Genomic DNA, 25633 nt, shown 5'->3' on the forward strand with positions numbered 1-25633 from the left:
ATGGTGAGCTATCTCAGGACATGCCTCTCTCTGAGTGGTTCATCTCATCACAGCCCCTCTCAGAGAGAACTGTTTCAGATCTCTTGGGTGGTCTATCTCAGTGCAGTCTCCTCTCAGGTATCTATCTCAGGACGTGCTTCTCTGAGTGGGCTATCTCAGGACATGCCTCTCCCTGGGTGGTCCATCTCACATAGTAGCTCCTTGTGCCAGTTTGAATGTATTGTGTCCCCCAAATGCCATTATCTTTGTGGTCTTGTGTGGGGCAGAAGTTTTGGTGTTGGTTAGATTTGCTTGGAGTATGCCCCACCCAGCTGTGGGGGATAATTTTGATGAGATGTTCCCACGGAGGCGTGGTCCCACCCATTCGGGGTGGGCCTTGATCGGTGGAGCTATATAAATGAGCTGACTCAGAGAGAGAAAAGAGAGTGCAGCTGGGAGTGATGTTTTGAAGAGAAGCAAGCTTGCTAGAAAGGAACGTCCTGGGAGAAAGCCGTTTTGAGGCCGGAGCTTTGGAGCAGACGACCACTGGCCGTCCTCTGGTGAAGGTACCCAATTGCTGAGGTGTTACCTTGGATGCTTTGTGGCCTTAAGACTGTAACTGTGTAGGGAAATAAATCCCCGTTTTATAAAAGCCAATCCATCTCTGGTGTTTTGCATTCTGCAGCATTAGCAAACTAGGACACTCCTTTTGAAGAGGTCTGTCTCAGCAGGCCACCTCTTGTGCAATGCAGCTAAGTATAGGCCCCTGTCTGTGTGGTCCCTCTTAGGACAGGACCCTTGGGGGCCCAGGGGCCACACCTTCTTACCCGCAGCTGCTCCTCGGGCAGGTCGCTGCCGTCGTTGATGCCGCGGTTCATAGACACAAAGCGCTCAAAGGGCGGCCTGTCCCGCACGTTGGGGTTGTGAAGGCTGGTGTTGAGCATGATGATGGAGAAGGACAGGACGTAGCAGGTGTCTGTAGGTGGGGACAGCGGGTCACGGTCCTGGCCTTGGCCTCTCCTTCCCCTCCTCACTCGACTGCCTGCTCCCAACAACCTTCCGTGGGCACTTTCCCGGGCCCTGGCCGCCTGCCCACCCCTGCACCTTTGCTCACGAGGGGCCCCCTGCCAGGCATGCCCCCGCTTCCCTTTCCTACTTCTTTAATCCCTCTTTCTCTTTCAGCTCCAGCCCCGGCCCTCCTCCCCACAGGGCCCCTCCAGCCCCCTTGCCCACTCTGTTCTCTGCCTCCTTGGAATTCGGAGAACACTTATTGTTGGCAACACGCTCAGGCTTAATCACGCGCTGCTTTGTAATCTTGCTGGCACTGTGGGCTTGTGGAGCTGGGGCTCCTGTTCCATTCTCCAGGCTCTCACGTGCTTGGGAGCGAGGCTGGGCGGATGGTTTGGGAGGGAGGTGATTGCTATTCTGGCTCTTTTGTGGTATATTTAGGCCCTGGGTACAGAGCCAGAGAAGTCCAGCTGTGTCCCCAAGTCTCTGCTTGGCCTTGGGGAAGCACCTGCCTTCCCTGAGCCTCAGTTTCCCCATCTGTGACATCAAGAGGTTTATGTTTGATGTAGCTTCATGTTCTCGAGCATCCTATGACTCCACCTGTGATAACAGTGTCACTGAATGTGGCTGACGCCTGCCCTGTGCTAAGCTCTTCACATCCCAATGAGGCAGTCACTGTTACCACCCCCAATTTACAGATGAGGAAACTGAGGCGAAAGGAGCTTGCGTTATGTGCCCAAGGTCACATAATGAAGAAGTAGCTGGGCTGTGGTTCAAATCTGGTGCTTTAAAAATTCCTTCCTACAAACATTTATTGAGCATCTACTATGTGTCATGGGCTGGGGATTCATTGGTGAATAAACCTGACCTGATCTTGCTCTTGAGGGATGTTTAGAGTGTGGAGCTGATGGATAATAAACACAAAATGAATATATGGCTGTGAAGTAGGGCAAATGCTCTCTAGGAGGTAAGCATAGGGCAGGGATGGAGAATAAGGATGTGTGTACAGGGCAGGCCTGGGAGGAAGCCCTGAACCTGAAGGCCGAGGGTGGGCAGGAGCAGTGGAAGCAGGCAAGGGGAAAAGCATGCCATGCAGAGGGAACATCATGTGCAAAAGCCCTGAGGTAGTGAAGAGGTTTGTGGTTGGGGGGTTGGTGGGTGGAGGGCAATGTGGTTGGAGTGAGGCGCAGTGGGAAGTGAAGGAGATTCGGCTAGAGAGAGGGACAGTTGGATGGAGATCTGGTGGGGACAGAGTTCTTGCTTGGGAACCTAAGGCTTCCCCCATGGAGCTGAAATGCTCGTCCTGTTGGCTGTGTCTCCGGAGCTCCATCAGTGCACGCTGCTGCGTGGGAAAGCAGCCCTGGAAGGGGAGGGATGAAGGCCTAGTGCCCTCCCCTCCCTAGAGGTCAGGGGCCTGGAGGACCAGGCCCGAGCAGAGGGTGCTCCAGGGCTGGGATTTGGGGACCTTGTTCACCTCTCAGCCCAGGGGTGCTCAGGGAAGTCAGCAGAACTGATGTGGGAGTTCTCGATGCTGCGCTTTAGGGGAAGGTGTTCAGGCTGGAGCGGTTCCTGAGCTAACGGAAGGGGAGGTAAGTGGACTGGCTGTGCGGGGCTGGGGTGGTGAGGAGCAGAGGGGCCTGTGGGGCTCAGGCTCACTGCCTCACAGTCTCCGGCGGACTTGTGCAGGGAAGCTCAGCTCCAGGGAGGCATATTTGGTTCTATAGGAGATTTTATGAGGCAGTGAGTTCTCCTTCACTGGAGGAAACCAAGCCAAGGTTGGAGAGCTGTGAAGTGAGGGTGCTCTGTGGGGCATTCAAGCACTGAGCAGGGGAAGATCTTGATCCTGAGGGCATAGCTGATGAGTAAAGTGGTTGACACTGCAGGCTTTGGAGTCAGTTTGAATCCTGACTCTACCACATCCGGCTGTGTTTCCATAGACAAGCCAGGTCACCTCTCTGAGTCTGTTCTGCTCTAAAAGAACAGAAAGGAATAGTACTGACCTCATGGAGCCGATGTGAGTGTTGGATGACTTCTTATGTGTACAGCATTTAGCACACAGTAGATGCTCAAAAAATGAAACTGGTTATTGTTGTTATAATTGTAACTTTACAGCCAAAGAAGAGGCCAAGACAAGCCTGCCATTACGGCTCCTTCCCCACCCTGTCCTCTGGGTATCTTTGTATGGACATTTGGGCCACCTTACCAGGGATTTAGGGAGGAAAACTCCAAGATTGACTTTGGCCGATTTCCTCCTATGCACCTTACTCCCAACTCCTGCATGGGCTGGTTCATGCTTCTGGGTCTTTGCTCACACTAAAACTCCTGCCAAAGAGGACATTTCTCCCCTTGACCTCCTGGAGAACTCCTATTCATCCTTCAAAACCCTGTTCACACCCCATCTCTGGGAAGGCATCCTGGACCTCTTGACTCCCTGTGGGGGATTGGAATCATGTCCCTCACAAAAGGCATGTTCACACCCCTTGTCCTATGGACCTTATAAATAGGACCTTTGAAGATGTTATTAGTTGAGCTGTGTGCAAACTGAATCAGGGTGGGCCTCAATCCAGTATGGAAATTGGACATGGAAAGAGGAAGCCATGGAGAGCAGCCAGCAGCTGGGAAGTCAAATGAACTCAGAAGAGAAAGGAGAAGATGCCGCTATGTGCCTTGGCATGTGATGGAAAAGCCAAGGAGTCCTGAATGTTGCCAGCCAGCCGGAAGATATTGACCCCAGGAGGAAGCCAGCCTCCTAGCCTCTGAAACAGTGAGCCAATAAGTTCTGTTGTTAAGCCAACCCATGGGGTGGTTTTGTTTTAGCAGCTGGGAAACAGGTCACCCCGATCAGCGTGGCTGCTACTCGAGCACCCTGTGCCATGACTTCCAGGCCTCCCCTTCCAAGGACCCAGCTGAGGCAGCTCTGCATCGTTAGCACCGAGCACAGGGCTTGGCAAGGCACTGGCACTAAGCGAGAGCTCACGGAAGGATCTGGGCCCCCAGCCCAGGGTTGGGGTGGTGGGGGAAGCCTTATGGGGTGGTGGCCACGGGGCCCAGGTCCCACCCACCCAGCTCCCGGCACCTGTGGACTGGAAGACGCCCGGGTTGCAGAGACAATATCGGGTGGCAAAAGTCTCCATCATCCTGTCAATCTTCTGGGCCTCTCCTGGCAGCCGGAAGCTCCACAGGAACTGCCTGGGGGAAGAACGGGCCCTGGGCAGTGGGGTGGGTGGGAGCTCGGTGGGACCCACCGCAAGCTACTCAGAATCTCCCAGGCTCAGACTCTTTAACTTTTAAGTAGCAGAGGCTGCATCTGTCATCCAGGCTCATGGGGCAGGGTAAGGGATTCTGCACTCAGCACTCAACAGGTTTCCAAGAATGCTTTTTCTTTCAGAATACGAGAGCTGAGCCGTGCCCCGCTCTCGGCCTCTCTGAACCCCAGCACTATCTGTGGTCTGGTCCGCTGCAGCTGACGAGGGTTGAGTTTGGTGGCTGGCCTGAGTTCTGTGGCTGGCCCGGCCTGGCCATTTGGCCCCGGGGTCTGACAGTGGGACCCTGGGCGGAGCCTTCCCCTGCTGGGCCTCCCTCTCCTGGAACTTAAATTTCAAGTTAGTTCCCTGAGGGCAAGCAACATGTCTGCTTCTCTCCGTGCCCAGGAGCTGCTCAATAAAGGCTTGTTGAATGAGGGAATGAATGAATGAACGAACAAATGAACATGGGAGACTCCCAAGCCACCTACCGTTTCCCTTAAGGAGCATGGGAGTTAGAGGGGAGGTCACACTGCCTGGACAGTGGTGACTCCTTCCTTTTCTGTCCTGCAAACTCCTAATCACCCTTTAAAGTCCAGATCAAATGTCCCCCCTCAGGGACCCATCTCCCTGGCATCACCACCACCATCTCCATCGTTGTCATCATCATCATCATCAGTACTCACTAAGCACTCTCTAGGCTCAGTTCTAAGCACTTTCTCTATCGGTCTTCACACCCCTAGGAGATAAGTACTATTATTGTCTTCCTTTTACAGATGAGGAAACTGAGGCAGAGAGAGGTTCGTGTGACTTGTCCAAGGTCACCCAGGGAGTGGGTGGCAGAACTAGGACCTGAATTGGGCATTCTAGTGTCCCCTGCTGGGCCTCCCTTTCTTGGAACTTAAGCTTCCAGCTAAGGTCCCCAGGGTCAAGGGACGTGTCTGTTCCTCTCCCATCTCCTGCTTGGCCTGGCACAGGTCCGGGGGCTGCAGAGCTGCTTGGTCAAGGCTTGTTGCATGAGGGAATGAATGAACAAATACCCTGTACAGCCTCCTGCAGCTATAAAAATAAGAATAATGACCATAATACCCTAATAAGAAAATAGTAATAGTAAATACAATATATATTAAGTTGTGCTAATAAAATAAATAAAACAAGCACCAATCCAAAAAGCGGTAGTAACGGCAGTGAGAACTGCAGCGCGAGAGCAATCGGATGTGACGATGCTGGTTTGATAATGGTAACACCCTAAGAGTTGTGGCCGTGGCCAGGCAGGCTGGTGCACTTAACCTTCACCTCTGCTCTTTGAGGTGGGAACCACCGTTCGTTCTTGCTCTCCTAGCTTCCTCCTCCTAGCTCCTGACCCTTTGTTTGGCCCGATCCCTGTCCCACGGGCTGGCTGTATGGGTCACGATGTCCCCAGCATCCCCAGTTATCACCCTCAAGGCTGGGCCCCTGTGTCCCGGAACACTCACCTGAGGGCCTGGACGAGGTTGAGGTTGGCGAACTCGTGGCAGTCCACGAAGGCCTGGAGGACCTGCAGGTTGACGGGGTCCCTGGGGAGCGGGAGGGAGAAAGGGGTTAGTCTGCTCTCTGCTGGCTCCATCCCTTTCCCAGGGGCGGGACACGCTTGGGAACTTACTGGTTCCCACTTTCCGAAGGGGGTTGATATAGAGGGGAGGGAGAGAAGGGGAGAGAGGGCCCTCCTTTCAGGGTCCAGCCACCATCTGCTCATATCTGTTTGTCCCCCACGTCACACCCCCAGGCACACACTCATGTCCTCCCACACGTGTGCGGACCTGTGCACGCCCAGGCCGGCTCATTGGCACTGGTCTGGCCCAGGAGGGGAGCCTTTGGGCCAGAGTCAAATCCTTCCTCTGTCACTCTCTACCTGGGTGACCCCCCTCAAGCCACCTGAACTTCCCAAGTCCTCATCTGTAAAATGCCAACCCCCATTTCCTCCCTCTCCCCAGCTCTCAAATCAGGCAGAGCTGCCCTTCTCGCTGCCTACGCTCCCTGCTCGCCCCCAGAGGGAAGAAGAGATCCCCTGGGTGCCTGAGAGAAGGGTGGCTGGCTCGCTGGCCCAGCCCCTGCCCACAGAGGCACACACCTGTCCAGCAGTCCTACCTGGGCCCGGGAAGGTGGGTCCACTGCAGAGGGAAAGAGCAGGAAGCCTGCAGTGGTCCTGGGAGGCCAGGCCATGCTCCCTGATCCTGCTTTACAGGAATGAGGTGGAGATCTGCCTGACGGCTTCTCGCCTCCACTGCCACCACTATGGCCCCAGCTGGTTTGTCACCTGCTTGGACAGCTGCAGTAGCTTCCTCCCAGTCTCCCTGCTCTGCCCTTGTCCACGGCAGCCCGAGGGGTCCTGACTGAGTGCTCTTCTGCCCAGAATCCTCTCAGAGCTCTCCGCCTTGCCCCTCTCTTCCTCCTCCCTTGCTCACTCCCTTCCAGTCTCACCAGCTTGCTCTTCCTTGTGCATACCAGGCATGCTCCAGCCTCTGGGACTTCACACATGCAGTTCCCTCTGCCTGGAATGCTCTTCCCCCAGAGAGCTGAGTGGTTCAAACCCTCACCTCCTTTCAGGTTCAGCCTGACCTCACCTTCTGCTTGCCACCCTTCGTGCCCACACCTCAAACTCCCCAGCACTTCTGATCTCCCTTCCCTGCTTCCATTTTACTCCATAGAACTTATAGCTTTCCAACATATTTTACATATTTTAGGATCTGTCTCCCCCACTAGAATGCACCTCCTGGAGGGCAGAGGTTTTGTCTGTCTTGCTGACTGGTATAAATGCAGGGCTTATGACAATCGGCACTCAAAAATATTCATTTGTTGAATGAATGAAGGCAGGCAGGCAGGGAGGCTGCTTTGTTCAGATCCCAAGAGTTGGGACTTTGCTAGCATAATTCACTCCCTCACTCACCTGCACACACACTCTCACACACACAGGCATGCGCGTCCACACGCATACCTGCCTACGCACACCTGCACACCCTCATTTCCTGCCTTCCTCTCTGAGCCCCCGACCCCCTTACCTCTCCCCCAGGTAGAGGCCGATGGCTGTCTTGTTGAGGCCCTCACCCTTGTACAGGAACCGGGCGATGTCCTGGACGTCGGAGGTCAGCAGTTTATGCTCAATGAGGTACTGGACACCCTAGAGGTGGCACACGGAACAGTGAGCAGCCCCCACACAGCGGCTGGCCTGGGAGGGGGGAGGGAGGGAGCCCCCACGGCCAGAGCCCTGGGGCCTGGCATTCTGGCATCGGTACAGCCTGTTCTGGGAAGTTGCATCCTCCTTAATAGAAGTTGCCTTTGGAAGGTAGTGAGTTCCCCGTGTCTGGAGGCGTGCAAGGAGAAACAGAGTTCCTGTACTGAAACAGGTTCATGCCAGGTGTTCTCCAGGGTCACCTTCAGCCTGAGATTGATTAAATGCGCCAACGATTCTATGAATTTGTAGTTCTAAGATTCAAAGAGCCAGTCCTTCCTTTTATCTGTGTAACTGTATGTTATTTTAAAATAACATTTCATTTTTCACACAAGTAATCCACTGTCCATTGTATGAAAATTAGAAAAAGAACAGCTAAATCAAAACGGGAGGAAATTGTCCAAATCCTACCTCTTAGAGAGAGGCAATTTCCATTGTCGTGATGAAAATGAGAATAACCCTGCCCTCCACGTTAAAACCTGCTTTTCTGATTTGACAATACACAAACTTCTCTCCCCACAAACCCTTGGACAGAGCCAGTCATTCTAATTTGAGGACTTTGAGGGGCTCCGTGTCTGGTTTTCTGCAATGATTCCCTATGTCCCTGATCCTCCTAGAGGAAGCTGCTGGAAGGTGGGGGCGGGACGGGAGGCCCTGGGTGACAGGCTGAGGGCAGATGGGGACCCCTCGCAGGTGAGGGCCTGTGGGTGGGCTTAAGCAGGGGTTTCTGTGTGTGTGTGTGTGTGTGTGTGTGTGAGACAGAGAGTGTGTAATGTGTGTGTGTGTGGGTTGTATGAACACAAGTGTGTGGGGTGTGTACCTAAGTGGGAGTGTGTGTGGGTGGCAGTGTGTGCACGTGTGCATGTGTGAGTGGGTGAGTGGGAGTGCACGTGTGCGGTGGAGGGCTCCGAGGTGAAGGGGTGTGCGGCTGGGGGTCTGTGGCGGGGAGCCCCGCCTTCTAAGCCAGAGCAGTAAATTTCCAGGGACCCCAGCTTGGCGCTCTCAGCTGGCTGCCCTGACCCCATCTCCGGGTGTCAGTTGTGGCTTCTTCCTGTCTCCAGCCCTGCAGGAAATGGAGCCTGGTGCCACCTGGCTGGGTGTGGGGTGGGGATGGTGGCGGTGGGGGTGGGGGTGGGAGGGGAGAGCCCTGAGTCCTCTGAGTCTGTGCCAGAGGAGGGGACATTGGCAGGGGTGCCACAGGACTAGCTCTCACCCAGCCAAGCAGCAGGGAAACATCTGGAAACTGAGCCCCAGTATCTAAGTACTCCTTTGCCCAAAGTCCTATTCCTAGAGGGGAAAACAGAGGCCCAGGTAGGGAGAGGGGCTCGCTGGAGTCTGTGGATGTCAGAATGCGCCCCCCTCCCTCGCTTCCCGGGGCGCCGGGCTGTGCATTGGCAGAGCCTCTGCCCCTGCTTGGCCGTGCGGCCCTGGAGGTGCTTGGTCCCACTGGGGCTTGGTCTCCCCCTCAGGAAAGCGGGTGATCGTGCCAGCGGAGGGAACAAGGGGGTGTAGTGTAGGTACCCAGCCCGTGGTGCCCCCCACCCTGCCTACCTTCACGGGGTCCATGTTGAACTTCTTTCGCCCAATGCACAGCTCCTTCTCCCTCTGGGCCATCCGGCTGCAGATGTGAGGAAGTCAGCCTGGCTGCCCCAGGACCCCGGGGGACCTCCCCCATGGACCCTGCCCCCAGCTCCCAAGGGCCCTTTCCTCAGCTGGATTCAAGTATGGTTCTCAGGCCCTGGTTCGGAATCACCTGGGAGAGTGGGGGACTGCAGGGGCTGGGGCTCCCAGAGCTGCGGCATCAGACTCTTCCTGGGGGCCCAGCACCCAGGAGCCTGGAGCTGCTCCCTGGGAAGTGTTTAGAGGGGCCCTGCGTTTGGGGTTGGGGAGCCACTGGGGAGAGCAGAGACTCCAGAGGCAAAACCCAGCTCCACCTTACTGACTGAGCAACTCTGGGCGAGTCGCTTCACTGCTCTGTGCCTCAGTTTCTCCACCTGCAGAATGGGGATGACGCCAGCCCCTGCCTGCCAGCCTCGTTGAGAGCAGCTAGCTGGTGGTAAGTGCTCTGCAAGAGTCACTGTTGTCAGGGCCAGGCCTGGGAATTTGGAGGCACGGGGCTGCGTGTGTGTGTGCCTGTGGGCAGCTGGAAAGGCTGATGTCAGAGGCATCAGAGAGCTGTGGTGTGGAGTGAAGGGATTTCCTGGGACCACTTTACACAGGATTGAGTGCCCCAGGACCCAACCTCCTTGTTGCACAAATGGGGAAACTGAGGCTCATGGGAGGGAAGGACCAATCTCAGGTCCTAAAGCCATTGAGAGTCTTCCCACAGAAGGGACAGGGCAGATGGTCCCCGGTGGGTGGGGCAGACAGCCCCGGCCCTGCCTGGGTCCCCAAAGGGCCCTTGGTTTCCTCATCTTCCTTCTCCCCGTCTCATCCCGGTGTGCTCCTGGCCAACAAACTCTCCTGGCTGGAGAGACTTGGGGTGGAGGGGGTGGGAGAATGGGGTTGTGTCTGGAAGCAAGGACCGGAGCAGACCCCAGCGATGGGGCTGAGGCCACACCCTGCTCCTGTCTCACCACTGCTACCTCCTCCTCGGGGGGCTGGAGCCCAGGCTTGGCCCCTGCTCAGTTGCGGTGTGACATCCTCAGGAAGTAACTGTGGCAGCTTCCCAGGGTCCCCTCCCGGCCAGGCCCCTTACCTCTCCTCCGCACTCTCGAAGCAGTCGATTTGGGCAAACACATCTGCGATCTCGTCCTTCAGCTTCTGTTGGGGTGGCGGGCAGCCCATTGGGGAGGGAGAGTTAGGGGGCAGAGGCTGGGAAAGTAGAAGACTCCCACCACCAGCCCCTCTCCCTGACCTCTGAGCTGAGCCCCTATCCTAAAGGACTGTCCCCCTGAAACCCCCACTTCCCCAAGATGTCTCACACTCCCTAAATCCCAAGCCAAATGTATTGCCTCCTCTTGCATCCATCCCTCCATCAGCCCTTGTTGGGAGTGGGAAGCCCCTAAGAAGTTTCACCCTGAACCCCCTTCCCCCATCCACCGCACACCCAGTCAGTCCCCAGGTGCTAGGATTCTTCCTCAGAAACCTCTCTCTATCCCCCCCACTCCCTCCACCGTATTTCCACCCCCCTCCCCGGTCTCTCTGCTCTGCAGCTGTAAAGGCTCCTGTCCCCCAGCCCAGCCCTCTCCCCTCAGCTGCTGTCTTTCTGAAGCACAGCGTGGAGTCTGCCCCTTCCCTGCTCAAACTCCTTCCATGGCTCCCTACTGCCTCCCTGGTCAGGAGGTGCCACTTCCTGCCCCTATGACTGGGCCCAGCTCCTCTCTGATTTTCTTCCATGCCTGTTTCCTTTTGCCCTCTCTATTCACCAAGGGCTGCTCTGTACACTGCACTAGAGCACAAGGCAGCACAGCCCCTCTTCTCAGGGACTTCGCAATTCCTGAGAAACAGGCTCAGCGAGGGGCAGTGACACACCCAGTTTCTAACCCCAATCTTGTTTTGTCTTCACCCCATAGGAAGTGCCCAGCGGCAGAGGGAATCCAAGCCCCACCCCCCACCCCTTGGGCAGAACTGGAGGGGTGGCAGCTGGTCCAGCACCTCCCTGTAGGGCCGTGGCTGGAGTGCCTGGCAGATCTGTGGGATGCTGGTGATGGAGGTGGTCTTAAGGACTGCCCTGGGACCCAGCCAGCTGCTCTTGGCTCAGCCATCGAGCAGCATCCCCACAAATAAAATGGGGAACCACAAGCAGATGTTAATTGAGCACCTACTATGCCCTGGCCATTTGGTCTGGGGATACAGTGGTGGGCAAGACAGGCCCAGACCCCTCCATGGAGCCCAGTCTAGTGGGGTTGGGAAGGCATGGGTGGTCATAGGCAAGCAAAATGACTGTGCTGAAAATTAAGAGGGTACTCAAATAGAGAGGGGTCGTGTGTTTGGGGTGGGGCGGGGCAGGGTGGGGCAGGGTGGGGTAGGATTGGGGTGGTCAGGACAGCTTCTCTGAGGAGGGGCTTTTGAGCTGAGCAGGACATAATGAGAAGGAGGAGCCATAGATGCCCTGGGAAAGAGCCTCAGGGGGAAGGCACTGCATGTACAAAGGCTCAGCGGCAGGACGGAGCGTGTCATGGTCCAGAAACAGAAGCAAGGCCTGCCTTAGAGGGCTGCGGAGAATCAGATGAGCTAACGTCTGAGAAACTGACTGGTGAACTGGCTGAACTGATGCTGGGCACACGTTGGGTGACATCTTGACTAAATGATCTTGATTTTAGGGAGAATGAAACTGAGGCCCGGCCTGGGGACAGGAGCTGATTGAGGCCACACAGTGGCAGAAAGCCCAGGCAGGGCTCAGCACAGGGTGGGTGTTAAATCGGGGTGCTCTGCGTCCCTCCCACAATCTCCAGGCTCTCTCTGGGTCCCGGCAGTGGAGCCCCGACATGGGGAGTCCCTAGAGAATTCCGCTGTTCTCCGCACTCCCGGGGGCTGGGGCTGAGACTGGATGTGAGCCGGCCTCTGGCCCCCCTCACTGACAATGCTGGCTGGGGTCAGGAGTGAGTGGGGAGGCCTGCGAGCATATCTGAGTGCTTGTTTGTGAGTGTGTGCTTTGAGGATGTGTCTGCATGAATGTGGGTGAGAGTGCCTGTTTGTGAGGGTGAGTGTGTGCACGCACACACACACACACACACACACACACCTGGATGTCCTCCAGAAGCTGCTTCCGATGCCATTTGATCAGCTGCAGCTCCTCCGTCTCCCCGCTGCTCATCTCTGCTGAGTCTGGAGAAAGAAGAACTGGCAGTCACTGATTTCATTCACTACCCTCCCATCCGCCACTCAGCCCCAGCCACACCAACTTACTCTCACATCCTCTGGGCCTTTGGGCTTGCTGTCCCTCTCTCTGGATCACTCTTCCTTCCAGAACCCAAGACTCACTTGCCCTCTTCACTCAGGCCTTGGCTTAGATGTCACTTCCTCCAAGAAGCCTTCCCTGACTACCCTGTCTAAAGCAAAGCCCCCTCTCCTCTCTCCTACCCCGCTTCATGTTTCTTCTAACCCCTGGGTACGGACTAGACTCTCTGAAATGATCTTATTTAAACTTGCATCTTTTTTGTTTCTCCCATAGATCTCAGCACCATGAAGTCAGACCTTGCAACTGTTTTGCTCAGTGCTGCATCCCAGCACCTAGAAAGAGCCTGGTACGTGGTAGGTGCTCAACAAAACACCTGCTGGGTAAAATGATTTCATGCATTCATCCTTCACCGGAACCTTAATTTACTCCTTCACTGGCTCACACGTCTGTTATTTAGTCACGTAATTATTTGCACAACCGGGAGGTGGCACACCATTTTACCTCACATCCCATTGGCCAGAATGTGGTCACATGGCCATATCTAGCTGCAAGGGAGGCTGGGAAATGAACTTCTAGGAGGGTGGTCCTGAGTCTACTCACAATTCTCTTACTCCGTCAGATGGGAAGACTGGATTTTGGGGGACACATTACAGTCTCTGCCCCAGACAGTCACTGAGGCTCAGGAAGGTGATGTGACCCAGCCAAGGTCCCACAGGGAAAGGGTGGCTCAGTCCAGATGGGACCACGGGTTGAGCTCACTCCAAAGCCCATGCTCTTTCCTCTTCACCTGGAAATGCGAGGAGTGTGGGTGCAGGCGAGGGGTGAGGTGCCACGGCGCTGCCAGTAGCTGGAGTGGCGGTCCCACCCCTACCCCACACGCAGCTCCTGTCCCAGCCACCACACTCGCCTGCTCAGAATCTCTTCTGATGCCTCGCTACTTAGAGGGAGAAGGCCCCACCTGGCCCTGGAGCCCCCATGAGCTCGCCGGCCTCTCTGGCCAGTCCTCTTTCTCACCTTTCTTGTGTCCTTGCAGCCCCCAACACGTTCAGCCCTCGTCTTGCCTCCTCGCCTGCACCTTGCAGCCCCCCTCCTCTGTGACGCCTTCTCTCTGCCTATTCAAGTCCTTCCCAACCCTTGAGTCCTGGTTTTAGGAGGGGTTTGCTCATGTACCTTGAACATCTTCCCCCAAACAAAAGTGGAGAGAATATTGGATGTTCTTTCTCCCTTCTGCCTATGAGATGGAAACCGCACATAGCGGTGGATGGCGCCACGCTAGAAGGAGCCTGGGTCCCCGGGCAACCGCGTGGAGCTGTTGTGCTCCCCTCAACCACCTGCCCACTTGGACTGTTCAGTGAGAGAGAAATGAGCTTCCAGAATGTTTCAGGCACTGTTATTCTGAGTCTTTTCCTTACAGCAGCCAAACCTGCAACTTAACTGAGGCAACATCTGCATCTGTGAAATGTGCACTATAACCTTTACTTTGGAGGATGAGTGTTGGGATTAAGAGTCTTGTCAAACACCCAGCAGGCATCCAACGCACAGTGGGCTCAAGGCCTGCGTGGCGGGTGCTGGGCTGCACCGTCCAGCTCCCCTCTGCCTGGCCAAGGCAATTCCCTGCCCCAGCTGCCGGGGGGACAGGCTACTGTGCTTCTGAACAGAGCTCCTCTTTAGGAATTTACCAGAACTCGGCCAAAGGGAGCTGCCACTCCCAAGACATGCCCGACCCAAAGGGCAGCTGCTGCAATGAAAAGCCAAGACCCTTGTCTAGTTTCTGGACCTGGGCCACTTTTATGCTGTAATGAGTCCCGGGATCCTTCACTAAAGGCACCGAGGGCCTTTTAGTCCAGCACCCATGGGCTGGGGAAAGGGGAGAGTCCAAGCATTTTGTGGATTGTTGGGCATGAGACCCAAGGTGACACACACTGATACTTGGGGACTGAGTGTCATCATGGCCCCATTGGAGAGGGGACACATGGAGGCCAGGACCAGCACACAGGGGCTCCACCTCGTTCATGGCTATTCCCCTGGTCCCCAAGTGCATCATTAGAATAGACGTACTTGGTGCTTGGCCCTGCACTGGCACCTTGGCCTATGGGGTCAGAGTCACAGCAGTGGAGAATGCATAGGGGATGTCTCCCACACCCCACTGCTAAGAGAGGAAAACAACTCAGTGCAGTATCCCAGGGGAATGGAAGACATTAGTGTTGACTTAAAGAGCTAATGGATGTGGCATGATGGCCCGCATTGTTTCCCTGTGCTCTTCACCTGTCTGGAGGATGCCAGCAGACCCCACGGCCTACTGAGATGGCCCCGGTTGCAGCTGCTGTACCAGATGTTTGCTCTCTGCTAGAGCACATTAGCATGGCCTTCCTTCCATAGTGCCTGATCATCGGCCAGGCAACCACTATCCCTTCTCTACCAGGAAGGAGGGTCTGCACCGGTGGTCCAGACAGTGCTCTCCTTCTACAGTCTTGCTCAGGTTTGAACACCTTTCCTGCCCCATCATAATATAATCTGAACGGACCTGAACATCACCTTGGTCCGGCATGCTGGTGTCATGTTAATTAAACCAGGTGAACCAAAGGGAGCAAATATATTGGAGGCCTTGGTAAGAGACAGGTGCTCCAGGGGATGGGCAATAAATCCAAGGAAGATTCAGGCACCTGCCACATCTGTGACTTTTTTAGGTAATCTGGTCCTTTCTGGAACATTCCCTTCCAAGCAAGGATAAATTATTGCACATTGCATTTCCCATCACTTGGAAGGAAACACAAACACCTGGTGGGCTTCTTTGAGCAAATACCGCCCCTGGGAACGCTGCTTCAACCCCTTTACTGACTGATGCAGCAGGCTGCCAGCTCCAAGAGAGGCCCAGAGTGGGAAAGGGCTTGGCAGCAGCTCCAGGCTACAGTGCAAGTGCCTACCTGGGCTGTCACCTGAGAGACCCTGTGGGGTATTAGAGGTATCAGAGGTGGGAAAGACGCCACGTGCAATTTACGGTGGGCCCCAAGGGAAGGGTCACAGGCAGACCCCTAGGGTTCCGGAGCAAGCCCATGCCATCTGCAGCAGAGAATTACATACTGTTCAAAACCCAGTTCCTGCCACACTCCTGGGCCCCGCGAGTCAGAGCACCTGACCATGGAGCACCCAGTAACCAAGCGGCCAAGGTGGTTTCCCCGACTCACCAAGTCAGAAGGCCACGCGAGCCCAGCAGCTGGCCTCCCTAAGTTCACACTGGGACCAGGTGTGAGCAGAACCGGAGGGCACAAGTAGCTGCGTGGACAGGCAGCCCAGGCCCCGTGTCATCCACTGCTGCAACCCCAGTACCTTCCCTTAAGCTCACACCTCATCTGCACGAGCAGGTCCCATATGACCCTCTGATGAAGGAGGAAAATGCCTGAGCGGGTTCGAGGATGGGTCGGCTCAGTGTGTGGGCACAAGTGAAAATGGACGGCTGTGAACTACAGGCCCACTTGAAGGTGTCCCTGAAATCCTCCCCAGGGGCAGAGCTCTGGGCAGTGCACCAGATCAAACACTTTGTGAGGGAAGAGAAGAGGCTTGAAGTAGGAATATCTATGGATTCATGGGCAGCAGTGAATGGTGTGACTTCTTGGTCAAAGGCCTGGAAGAAGTAGGATTGGAAGATCTGGCAAAAGAGGTTGGGGAAGAGGCATGGGGTGAACCTGTGGGAGTGGCAAGAAAAGCGACATGCACAGTAGGGCTCGTCACGTGTGTCCTCCACTGGGGAGGCGGGAACCCCAAGCAGACAGGGGGAGCCCACCAGCTGACGTCAGCAGCCTGCAGTCAACCCCCTGTGGACGGGGCAGCCGTGTGGGTAGATGGAGGCCACACACAGACCTACTTACCCCAGTCTCTCGCCTTGCTACTGCCACTGCTCAATGTCCAGCTTGCCCAGTATCAGAGGCCAAGGCCAAGCCCCAATCTGGCATTGTTTCTCAAGATCAGCCAGCTCTTTGGTGGCACAGTGACTACACTGGACCCCTTCTCTTCTGCAAAGGCCAGGGACTCGTCTTGACTGGAATCAGCACCTGTCCTGCACCTGTGTTTACCTTCCCTGCCCCCAGGGCCTCGGCCAGCACCACCCCCCCGAGGCTTCCGGAGTGTTTGGCCCACCACACAGAATCGCGCCTAATGTCACATCAGAGCGAGGGAGTAAAGCACAGAACCACGGGATCCACCGGCCCTGCAGCATCCATTACCACCAGAGGATGCTGGCCCGATGGCGCCACAGAGTGCCCTTTTGAGGGTGCAGCAGAGGTCCCAGATTGGAGATGATATCCTGCTTGGGTGGGGCGCCATCCTCCAGGACGTACCACCCGCCCACGATCGGCGGACCCTATATGGTCCTCTGTCCCCAGCAGGTGTCCCCGTGGGCCCAGGAACCAAGGGATGGACAGGAGTGGCCCCACGTACTGCTTGGGCTCTGCAGGCCTAAAGTCTTGGTTTTCAGGGGGTGGGGGGGTGGGGGGCACTTCCACCAGGGACAAAGCAGAGTCTTATGAAACATTAAGCCAATAATAGTTACTAAACACCTCCATGGCAGCAGCTCCATATACATTATGTCATCTGAGCCTCACAACAATTCTTTGAAGTAGGTATTTCTCAGTTTGGGAGACTGAGGCTCAGAGAGGTGAAGCGATCTGCCCCAGGTCACACAGCCAGGAGGCAGCAGTGCTGGGGTCAGAGCCCCAGTTAATTGATGCCCAAGCCTCTGCTCCAGGTGTGGTGGCTTCTCCAGGCCCTTCAGGCCCCACAGAACGGAAGGTATGCGGGGCCATGCAAGTGGGGCCCACACAGGGACGCAGAGGGGTGGCATCAACAGGGGCTGGGACCCAGGACCCCTCTTGGGAGCGGGGAAGGAGGCTGAATTGCATTCATGGGAAAAAAACCAGTCACCTCTAGCTGACTTTTTGGTGAATGATCAGATTTTTTTTTTTTTTTTTTTTTTTGGTATGTTTGTTTTCTGTTGGCTGGGGCTGTGTTTCAAGACCTATTTCTGTCTGGGAGCTCTCTGCTGGGGCATGAGGGGGAAAGTGGTTTTCCAATGGGCTGCTTGTCTGAGAAGAAGCCACGTTTTTATGGACAATGTTTAAAGGTGAGTGACAGGACTCCTGGGCTCAGTTCTTGGTGACATCTCTCCCGTGAGCTCCCATCAGCCCAGGCTCCCACCCTCCTTGTGGTGGGTCAGTCCCAAACAGGTCTCCAGCTCCAGCTCCGTCCCTGAGCCTCAGACCATCCACCCCCACAGGCAGTGTGCCCCAGGGGAACTCCTAGAACCCCATCCCCCAACCTGGCCCTCTTCCTGGGTCCCTAGCTCTGGGAGTTCTGGGAGGCCCCCGCCCTGCCCAGTTACTGCAGGACCTTGTCACCTCCCTCTGTCTCACCCTCATGCCTCTTCCATCACCAAGTCCTGTCCATTTCCTCCCATTTCTGCAGCCCCCACCCTCACCCGGCCACTGTCGCCCTCTCCCGATGCCTGTGGGGCCTCCTGGTGCCCCCCGGCCTCCACTCTGCCCCCTCCTGCCCAGTCTCCCAGGACCTCCGTGGGTCCACCATCCTGCTGGTGTGACCCCCAGCCTCGTCTCACCCTGCGCCCTGCGCTCAGCCTCCCCAGCCATCCTTCCTTCTCTCCCATGTGCTTGCTCCTCACCTGGGCTTTTGCACATGCTGTTCCTTGTCCCGGGAATGCCCTTCCTGCTCTGGTCCTAGGGGCTCCCACTCAACCTTCAGCTCTCCTCTCAGAGGCTCCCCTGGGCTCTGTCTGGGCACCGTCCTCTCCCCCACCTCCTTCCCATTCCCGGCTGCATCTCTGGCATCTTTGCAGCTCCATGAACAAGCCAAGCCACTGGTTAAGGAAAGGCACGTTGGCCGAGCACCTGCTGTGCACCAGCCCCTTCCGGCGGCTGTCTCATTTCACCACAGCCTGCAAGGAGGGCATTTCCAACCTCACCCTGTGGATGGGGCTCCCGAGGCTTGGAGGGGTTAGGTGACCTCCCAAGGTGACACAGCTGGAGGGCGGTGGAGCTGGGACTCACCCCAGGCCACAATCCTGACGTTGCTCTGTGGAAGCCGGATATCTCCGTACAAATCACCCAAATGCACCAGACCAGATGCTTCAATCTGCGTGGTCCTGGCGTGGAAAGGCTGACCACCATCACGGGTTTGAGAATAAAGGCCAAATCCAAGGCGATGCTTGCATTCTGACCCCGCCCCTCTATTTTTCATAAGAAATAAAAGCAAGCCCCCATTGTAGAGACGGGGAAACTGAGGCTCAGGTGGGAATGGAAACTGACACAACAGTGACATGGTTTCCAGGACAGTGGGTCAGCGCAAGAAGAGTGAGGGGGTTGCTTGCAGGTTTTGCTTCATACAGCTCTGTATCAAGAGCTCGTTTCATGGCCTGACAAATGCAACCATGAATCCTCTCGGTCCGCCCTCCCCTCTGCTGGGGTCCTGCCCTCTGAGGGGGCTCCTGGCCGGGCATATTTCACGGGTTCGGACGGTGCGCAAAGGGCCTCCAGACCCTTTTCTGACTATTGGTTCAAAAGTGGGGTTTCCCCTCATTTCAGAGCTGAGAACCCTGGGGTTCAGGGAGGGCAACAAGGACATAACACGAGAGCGGCCACTTCTGATTCCAAAACTGCAGATGGTGCAGTGTCAGGCGCTGGGGCAGGCTCCTGGGAGATATATTTTAAATAAGAATAACAAGCACCGTGAGGAGGATTCTATTTATCCCTCAGTGAGCTCTGAGCTTTTCATACCTTTGGACTGCACCCCCCACCCATGCCAGGCACCCCCTGCACCCCTGCCCGGGCCAGCTGTGTGTGCCCTGCTCTGATGCCCACCCTGGAGCAGCTCCCCAGCTCCTCCCCACTTCCCCTTTGTCCTTCCTCTTTTCCATTGTATTTTTAGAAATCTTCCTGCTTGCGGCCCCGCTTCCAGGGCAGCTGGCCTCGTTTCCCCTTTCCGGGGCAGGAGGAAGGAGCCATCCCGGGGCCCTGAAGGAAGAGGCCCTCAGGGTCTCAGGGTGGGGGGCACTGGGGCCGAAGAGGGGTGTCTGGTGGAGCTGCTCCCCGCCCCAGCCCCAGAGGTCCTGCGGGCGCCACGTGTGACTTCCTCTCCCCAAGCCGAGCGGCTTCTATTTTTAACCGTGGCCTGTCCTCTGCACCAGCGAAATGCTCGTCTCGGTCATTTCAGGGTACGGTTACCTGGGCCTCTCACCTTCCCGGCAGCCCTGAGGGCGGGGCCCTGGCTTGCTTCTGGGATGTCACATACCCACAGCAGGAGGTGGGGGAGGCAGCACTGGGGGGACTTTTGCCATCATCCTATCCATTTTACAGGTGGGAAAACTGAGGCCAAGAAGGATGCCATGTCAGGCAGCTGCAGAACTGGGACTGCAGCCAAGTCTTCTGGCTCCAAATCCCTGTTCATTCCCTACTTCTCTGGGTCAGGCTGGGCTGATGCATCCATTTATGGTGATGACGAATCTGAGCTCTGAGAGGGGAAGTCACCCAGTCATGGGGGAGCTGCGATTAGGATCCAGTCTGGATAACAGAGGAATGACCTTCCCTCCTCCTCCTCCAAGAAGTCTTCCCAGATCTCCCTCCTGGGGCGGGAAGAGTAGCTCCTCCCACATTTCAGGCCTGTGCCTGTTTGCCATCTGCCCTGGTCAGAGTCCTGCAGGGTGTCTCCCTGTCCCCCTTGCCCTGCACCAGTGGCTCTCCCACTGTCCCCAGCATTGCCTAGCACAGGCCCTGCACACCCGGTACAGTTTGTAAGACAAATGAACGAACAAACGGACAAATCAGTGGAGACCCGAATCTCCCAACAGGTCTCCTTCGTTGCCCCCCAGTCCGTTTCCTCCCCGGGGCCGGCCTGAAGCTCAGCAGTGACTCATCTTCCGGCCTCCCCTGTGGGCCCCTCCCCTCCCTCCTCTCTCCTACGGCCCAGGCCAACCTGGGGCTCTTTCTTTTCCAGTGCACCGGTTCTTGTCCCTGTTCTGCTGTGACAAGATTCACCTCTGTGGGCCTGGTTTCCATATTTGCATCCTGGGGACAGCCATCCCCGTTCCCAAAGACCTCAGCGTGTGAGCCCCAGAAGAACAAAGCAATAATGTTGGAAGGACAGGCTGTGGCGGAGGGCAGAGTGCTTCTCGGCAGGATGTCCTCACTGCCCCCTCTCACCTTCACATCAGCTCGGCCACTCATTTGCTGAGTAACCTCTAGCTTGCCTCTCCTTGCCTCCTAAAACTACCCTGTACAGTCTGTGAGCCACTCGTCCCCAAAAGGCCACAGGAGAAGCAGGGTTGTCGGAGAGAGAGCACTGGACACGGAGTCAGGAGACAGGGGGTGTGGCCCTTCTCTGCATCCTTTGACCCATCTATAAAATGGGAGCTTTTGAAATGGGTCAGTGTTTCTCTTTGTTCCCTGGAGCCCTGTCGGTTCCTACCCTTGGGGGTGGGGGTGGGAGGCCCAGGGGTGGGGCCAGAACTGCTCTGTCTGTGTTGGGTTTTGTTTGAAGAAAGCGTCTGTTGCTAAACAAAGTTGAAGGTGTCTGGGAACCAGACAGCTCCTCTCAGTGCTTATGTTCTGGAATTCCAGGCAATGCTGGAGCATTCTGAGACTCAGGGTGCAGGGACACGGCCCTCTTCCAGCCCTTCTTTCTGCCTCACAGGGACACAAGTTGTCCCATTCTCTCCCAACTTCATAGCCTCTTTTCCCGTCGCCTCAGACTCAGCATCCTGGCTACTGGGGAGGGCGTCAGCCATGGCCCCCTGCTTCTCTTTCCTGGGCTCTTCCACTGGCTCTGGGAGGTGTTCTTGGCTTCCCCCAAGCTTCAGGACCTTTGTGCCACTAGACAGACATCATTGTCACCAGCACCATCATCTCCATCACAAGCAACCTGTCTCTGTCCCAACTCTGAGCCTTTGCACTGGCTGTTCCCTCTGCTGAGAAATTTCTTTTCCCAGAAACTACATGGGCCACTCCGTGTCCCCCTCAGGTCTCTGCACTCTTCTCCATCACACTTGTCACCAACTGACTTATTGATAGAATAGATTTACCATCCATTGCCCCCCAGAGAGCCAGCCCACGAGAGCAGGGCTGGTGCCTGTGTGGTTCACAGCTTGACACCCACCTGGAGCTGGTGGACATCCCAGGTGCTTTATATCCATTTACACATTTAATCCTCCCAGGATCCTGTGAGGTGGGCACCACTTTTGCCATTCTACAGAAGAGGACACTGAGGCCCAGAGAGGTGGTCTCTCTTGCCCAGGATCACACAGTGAGGAAGTGGAGGAGGGGATTTGCCACCAGACCTGGGAGCCCAGAGTTGCCCTTGGGGCGTCAAATCCCCTGTGGGCCACTCAGGAATCCCCCCCACCAGGTCTAAGTCAGTCCAAAGTCAGAAGAGCCCGCTAGGCTCCCCCTCACCCATGCAACAGTGGGCAAGCCACTCACCTGCCGAGCCTCAGTTTTCATTTCTGTTAAATGAAGCAATAGTCTCTGCCCCCACCTTTTTGTAGAGACTGTGACGTTCACATGAGATAAGAGAACTGACAACTCTTTCTGGATGGGAAAGGCTCTTTTCCAGGGAATGGAGGGCAGGATTACCACTTCAGGTGGGGACGTGGAGCCCAGGGCCAGGCGGGCCTGCACAGAGCTCCCGCCTCCAGGCTGAGTGCACTGTCCTCTGCCTGGTCTCTCTTGAGTGGGGGCTGTGGCCTGGTTGCAGGGCGTGGCTGTGGTGCTCAGGGTGGTCCCAGCCCCTGCAGACTACCCCATGCTGTAGAGCTGGGGCTCCAAGTGCAGAGTCCAGGAAGGGGGCCCAGAGCTGACTGAGGGGACCGACCTTCCAAGGGGTAGGGTGCAAGCCTGTGTCTGTGAGGGCCTCAAGGAGGGGTGCAATGAAGGCCAGCGCCCAGGAGAGAAATGCAGCCCGGGTCTCCAGATCTGGGGCGGGAATACCCACACAGAGAGTGTGCCCCGCCCTCACCTCCCACCACCACCTCAGTGTGCACCCCCCAGTAGGAATGCTTCCCCTCTTAGGCTGGCCAGTTCCCCACTCAGAGCTGATCTACCCCTTGGGGCACAGCGCTAGGATTCCTGCTCCTTCCGAAGGAGCTGCCTGCTCTCGTCGGCCTGGAGGGACGGCCTCCAGGCTCCCGGGACTCAATTCCCCACCTGTCACTGTCCCAGAAATGTCACTGCACTGCATGGGGAGATAGAAGACGGTGGCAGGAGCCCTGGTTGCAGAGTTCTAAATTCAGTTCCCCCTCTGCTGTGCTGTGTGGCTTTGGGAGGCTCCTGTCCCTCTTTGAGCCTCTGTCCCCACCGGCCCAAGCCCCCTCTGCAGGCACTTCAACTCCAGCCTTCTTGGTCCTGCTGGGCTTCAGTGGAGGGGGGGGTCTCTTGGTCTGTGCCCTCCAGATGCCCCCTGCCCATCGCTTGTCCTGCTCAGTGGGGTCGAGGTTGTCGCTTGCACACACCCCCACACTCGCGCTCTTCCCTGCAGCCCCTGCCCTTCCGGGTGCTTACCTGGGTGGCACAGGTCCATTCCAAAGCCCCCGGGGAAAGGTGGCTGTGCGCCTGTGGCCCAGAGACCCAGCTGCTGCTCGGGCGGGCCAGGCGGGGATGCGTCACCCGGGCCGCAGAGACCCTGCCTGGTGGCCCCGCCCAGCGCTGTGTGCAGAGGAAGTCCCCGGGCGCCCTGCTGGGGTCCGCCACGCAGCAGCACTTCCTAAAACTGGTGAATTTTGAGTAGCCTGGGCTCTTTGCATTTTGGGTGTGAACCAGGGAGGCACAGAAAGGAAGGAGACAGAGAGAGATGTAAAGAGGAAAGCAGCGAGACAGAGAGAGAAACACACAGAGAGGCAGACGGCCACGGGTGGATAGAGTCTGCTCTGGGATACAACAGACATTTATGCAGCAGCCTCCCCACATATAAACCAAGGGATCATGCAACTTCAACAGTTCAAGCCTGGCCCCATATGTTCCAGCCCACAGACTCTCCTTCACCAATTCCCACCTGAGGAAAAACAAAACAAAACTAATTCAGTGCTAGGAAGAGCTTTGCTTCCTCTCAGAGAAATGTCCAGCTCTTTCCTGTCTAGTGACCAGTTGGGTAATATATTCAGTTTCCCTTTTCCCCTAGCCTACTGGGAAACTCACAGGCAAATCTGACATTTATTTACATCTGTTCTATTGCAGCATGTGGACCTTGGGGTCAGACCCAGTAGTTCAACTCTCAGCTCTGCCATTTAGGACCTGGGTGAACTTGGGCAAGTCACTTACCTGCAGTGAGCCCCAGTTTGCTCACTGATAAAAGGGGGCTAATTATTCTCACTTCAGAATTATGCAAGAGACAGAGTGAGATAATGTGTATAAGGTGCTTGGAACATAGTAGGTGCTCAAGAAAGTCTATCTTCTCTCCTCTTTAGGATTTAATTTTCTTCTTTGGTTATAATTCACAGTTTTATTGTTTATGCCTTTTCTGGTAGATGAACTTAAATCCTTTATGGAAAAAGGTGTGGTGTAAAGAAATATCTAGAGAATAAATGCCCAGTTCTTATAACTTCATGACTTATATTGGTTTATTCCTCTGTTTCTCCACCAGCCTGGAGGCTCCAGGAGGACAAGGTCACCTTTGTGTCCCAGTGTCTGGTCAAATGCCCAGGACATAGAAGGTGTTCAACTGTGTGAAGAATGCACGAGTGAGTGAATGAAGGGGGAGATGGTGTGGTAGGTAGATTGGCTCCAATTTCCACCCCTCTCTGTGTCTTCATCCCTCTGTACTGCAATGGGGCTGCTCCTTCCATCAAGAGGTGCCATCTCTTTCTCTTCTTCTTGAATTTGGGCTGGCCTCATGACTTTCCTTGACCAATAGAATGTGAAGAAGTGACATGACATGACTTTTGAGGCTAATCCTTAAGAGGCCTTGTAGAGCTCCTTCTGTTTCTCTTGGACAAGCGTGGGCTGGGCTGCTGGAGGATGAGGAAGGCCTGGCTCTCCGGGCTGCCAGCTGGTTGCAGCCTCACACGTGAGCCCAGGCAAGGCTAGAAGTAGAACCACATAGCTAAGGCCAGTACAAATCACCACATCACAGAATTGTGAGAAATGATACATTTTTGTGGATTTAAGCCACCAATTTTGGGGTGATTTGTTACGCAGCAAAAACTCACTGCTACAAATGCAATCCAACCCCTTCATTTCATTGAAGAAGAAACTGAGGCCCATTTCTGGGATGTGCTTTAGCTCATTGGAACTTGAGTTGGTGCCCATTTCAGGACAAACAGCCAGGCTACTAGTTCCCAGGGTAGTACTCTTACAACTTTTCAGACCTGCCCTGGCTCCCCCTGGTTCTCATATAACTCAAGGTTATTTTCTGGGAAACCTTGAAATTATCTCCATGGTCAACAAGGTTTCTCAACATCTCTAGGCCTGAGGCACCACAAACCATTTCCTGGTTCACTTCAAAAAGAGAAATGGGGAGACAGGTATAAAGCCCTTTGTAGGAAAGAGTTAACACAGCAGGGCCGAGACTGCTCTCCTGAAAGACCTGCTTGCCGGGTTGGCCCTTGGCTGGCACCCAGGGACTGGGATTTTGGAAGGGCTCCCACCATTCTCAGATAAGGATGGCTCACTGCTCCTAAACTGCTTGTGCAAACAAGATGGTTTATGGGGAAACACCTGCTTTCCTTCTGGGGGTCTGAAATTTTGGTACATGCCAGGCAAATTGTGTTACACATTCAGCCCCCAGTAGAAACCCTGGGCACTGAGTCTCTGAGAAGCTTCTCTGCAGACAGCATTTCACATGTGTTTTCATAATTTGTGGCTGGAGGAATTAAGCATGTGACTCTGCTGGGAGAGGATTCTTGGAAGCTTGTGCCTGGTTTTCTCTGGACTTTACCCCACACACTTTTTCCCTTTGCTGATTTTGCTTTGTATCCTTTCATTGTGATAAATCCTAGCCATAATTTTGACTTTATTCTGAGTCCTGTGAGTCCTTCCAGCAAATCATTGAAACTGGGAGTAGTTTTGGGACCCCCTGACCCACACCCTAATGTGGTGGCCATGCCCAATGGATCGGCCTTGCCTAGGACCACGGTTTGGCATCTGGGATTTCCTTCTTGTCTGAAGTGCCAGTCGGGTGGTTCAGTCTTCTAAGACTCAACTCAAATGTCACTTCCTCTATGAAGCCTTCTGTGATTGTGCCCCCACAGCCCTGTTTAATAGCTTGTATGAAGATAGCCCAGGAGGGAGGGGCCCTCCCCCTATAGGCAGGAAAGGGTTTGGTAGAATCAGCAGCTGGGGAACCACAGAGACCTGCATTCAA

General features: G+C 55.5%; 1 protein-coding gene across 2 annotated transcripts in view; it reads right to left on the minus strand.

Annotated features, from left to right (window-relative positions):
- Positions 1-23036, minus strand: part of CYTH4 (cytohesin 4) — a 35149-nt gene extending 12113 nt beyond the window's left edge. The window contains exons 1-8 of one of the 2 annotated variants that reach the window (XM_037846064.1): positions 22837-23027; positions 12125-12207; positions 10136-10200; positions 8989-9055; positions 7268-7386; positions 5705-5785; positions 4064-4176; positions 807-955 (exon numbers count right to left, since the gene is read on the minus strand). In XM_037846064.1, coding sequence (XP_037701992.1) covers positions 807-955; positions 4064-4176; positions 5705-5785; positions 7268-7386; positions 8989-9055; positions 10136-10200; positions 12125-12207; positions 22837-22855 — 696 coding nt within the window. In that variant the 5' untranslated portion in view covers positions 22856-23027. Of the gene's footprint in view, positions 1-806; positions 956-4063; positions 4177-5704; positions 5786-7267; positions 7387-8988; positions 9056-10135; positions 10201-12124; positions 12208-22836 lie in introns of both variants that reach the window. The other variant, XM_037846063.1, reaches the window with a different exon arrangement.
- Between the last annotated feature and the right edge of the window lie 2597 nt (positions 23037-25633).

This window comes from Choloepus didactylus, chromosome 8 (assembly GCF_015220235.1).
Source record: "Choloepus didactylus isolate mChoDid1 chromosome 8, mChoDid1.pri, whole genome shotgun sequence".
Classification (NCBI taxonomy): domain Eukaryota; kingdom Metazoa; phylum Chordata; class Mammalia; order Pilosa; family Megalonychidae; genus Choloepus; species Choloepus didactylus.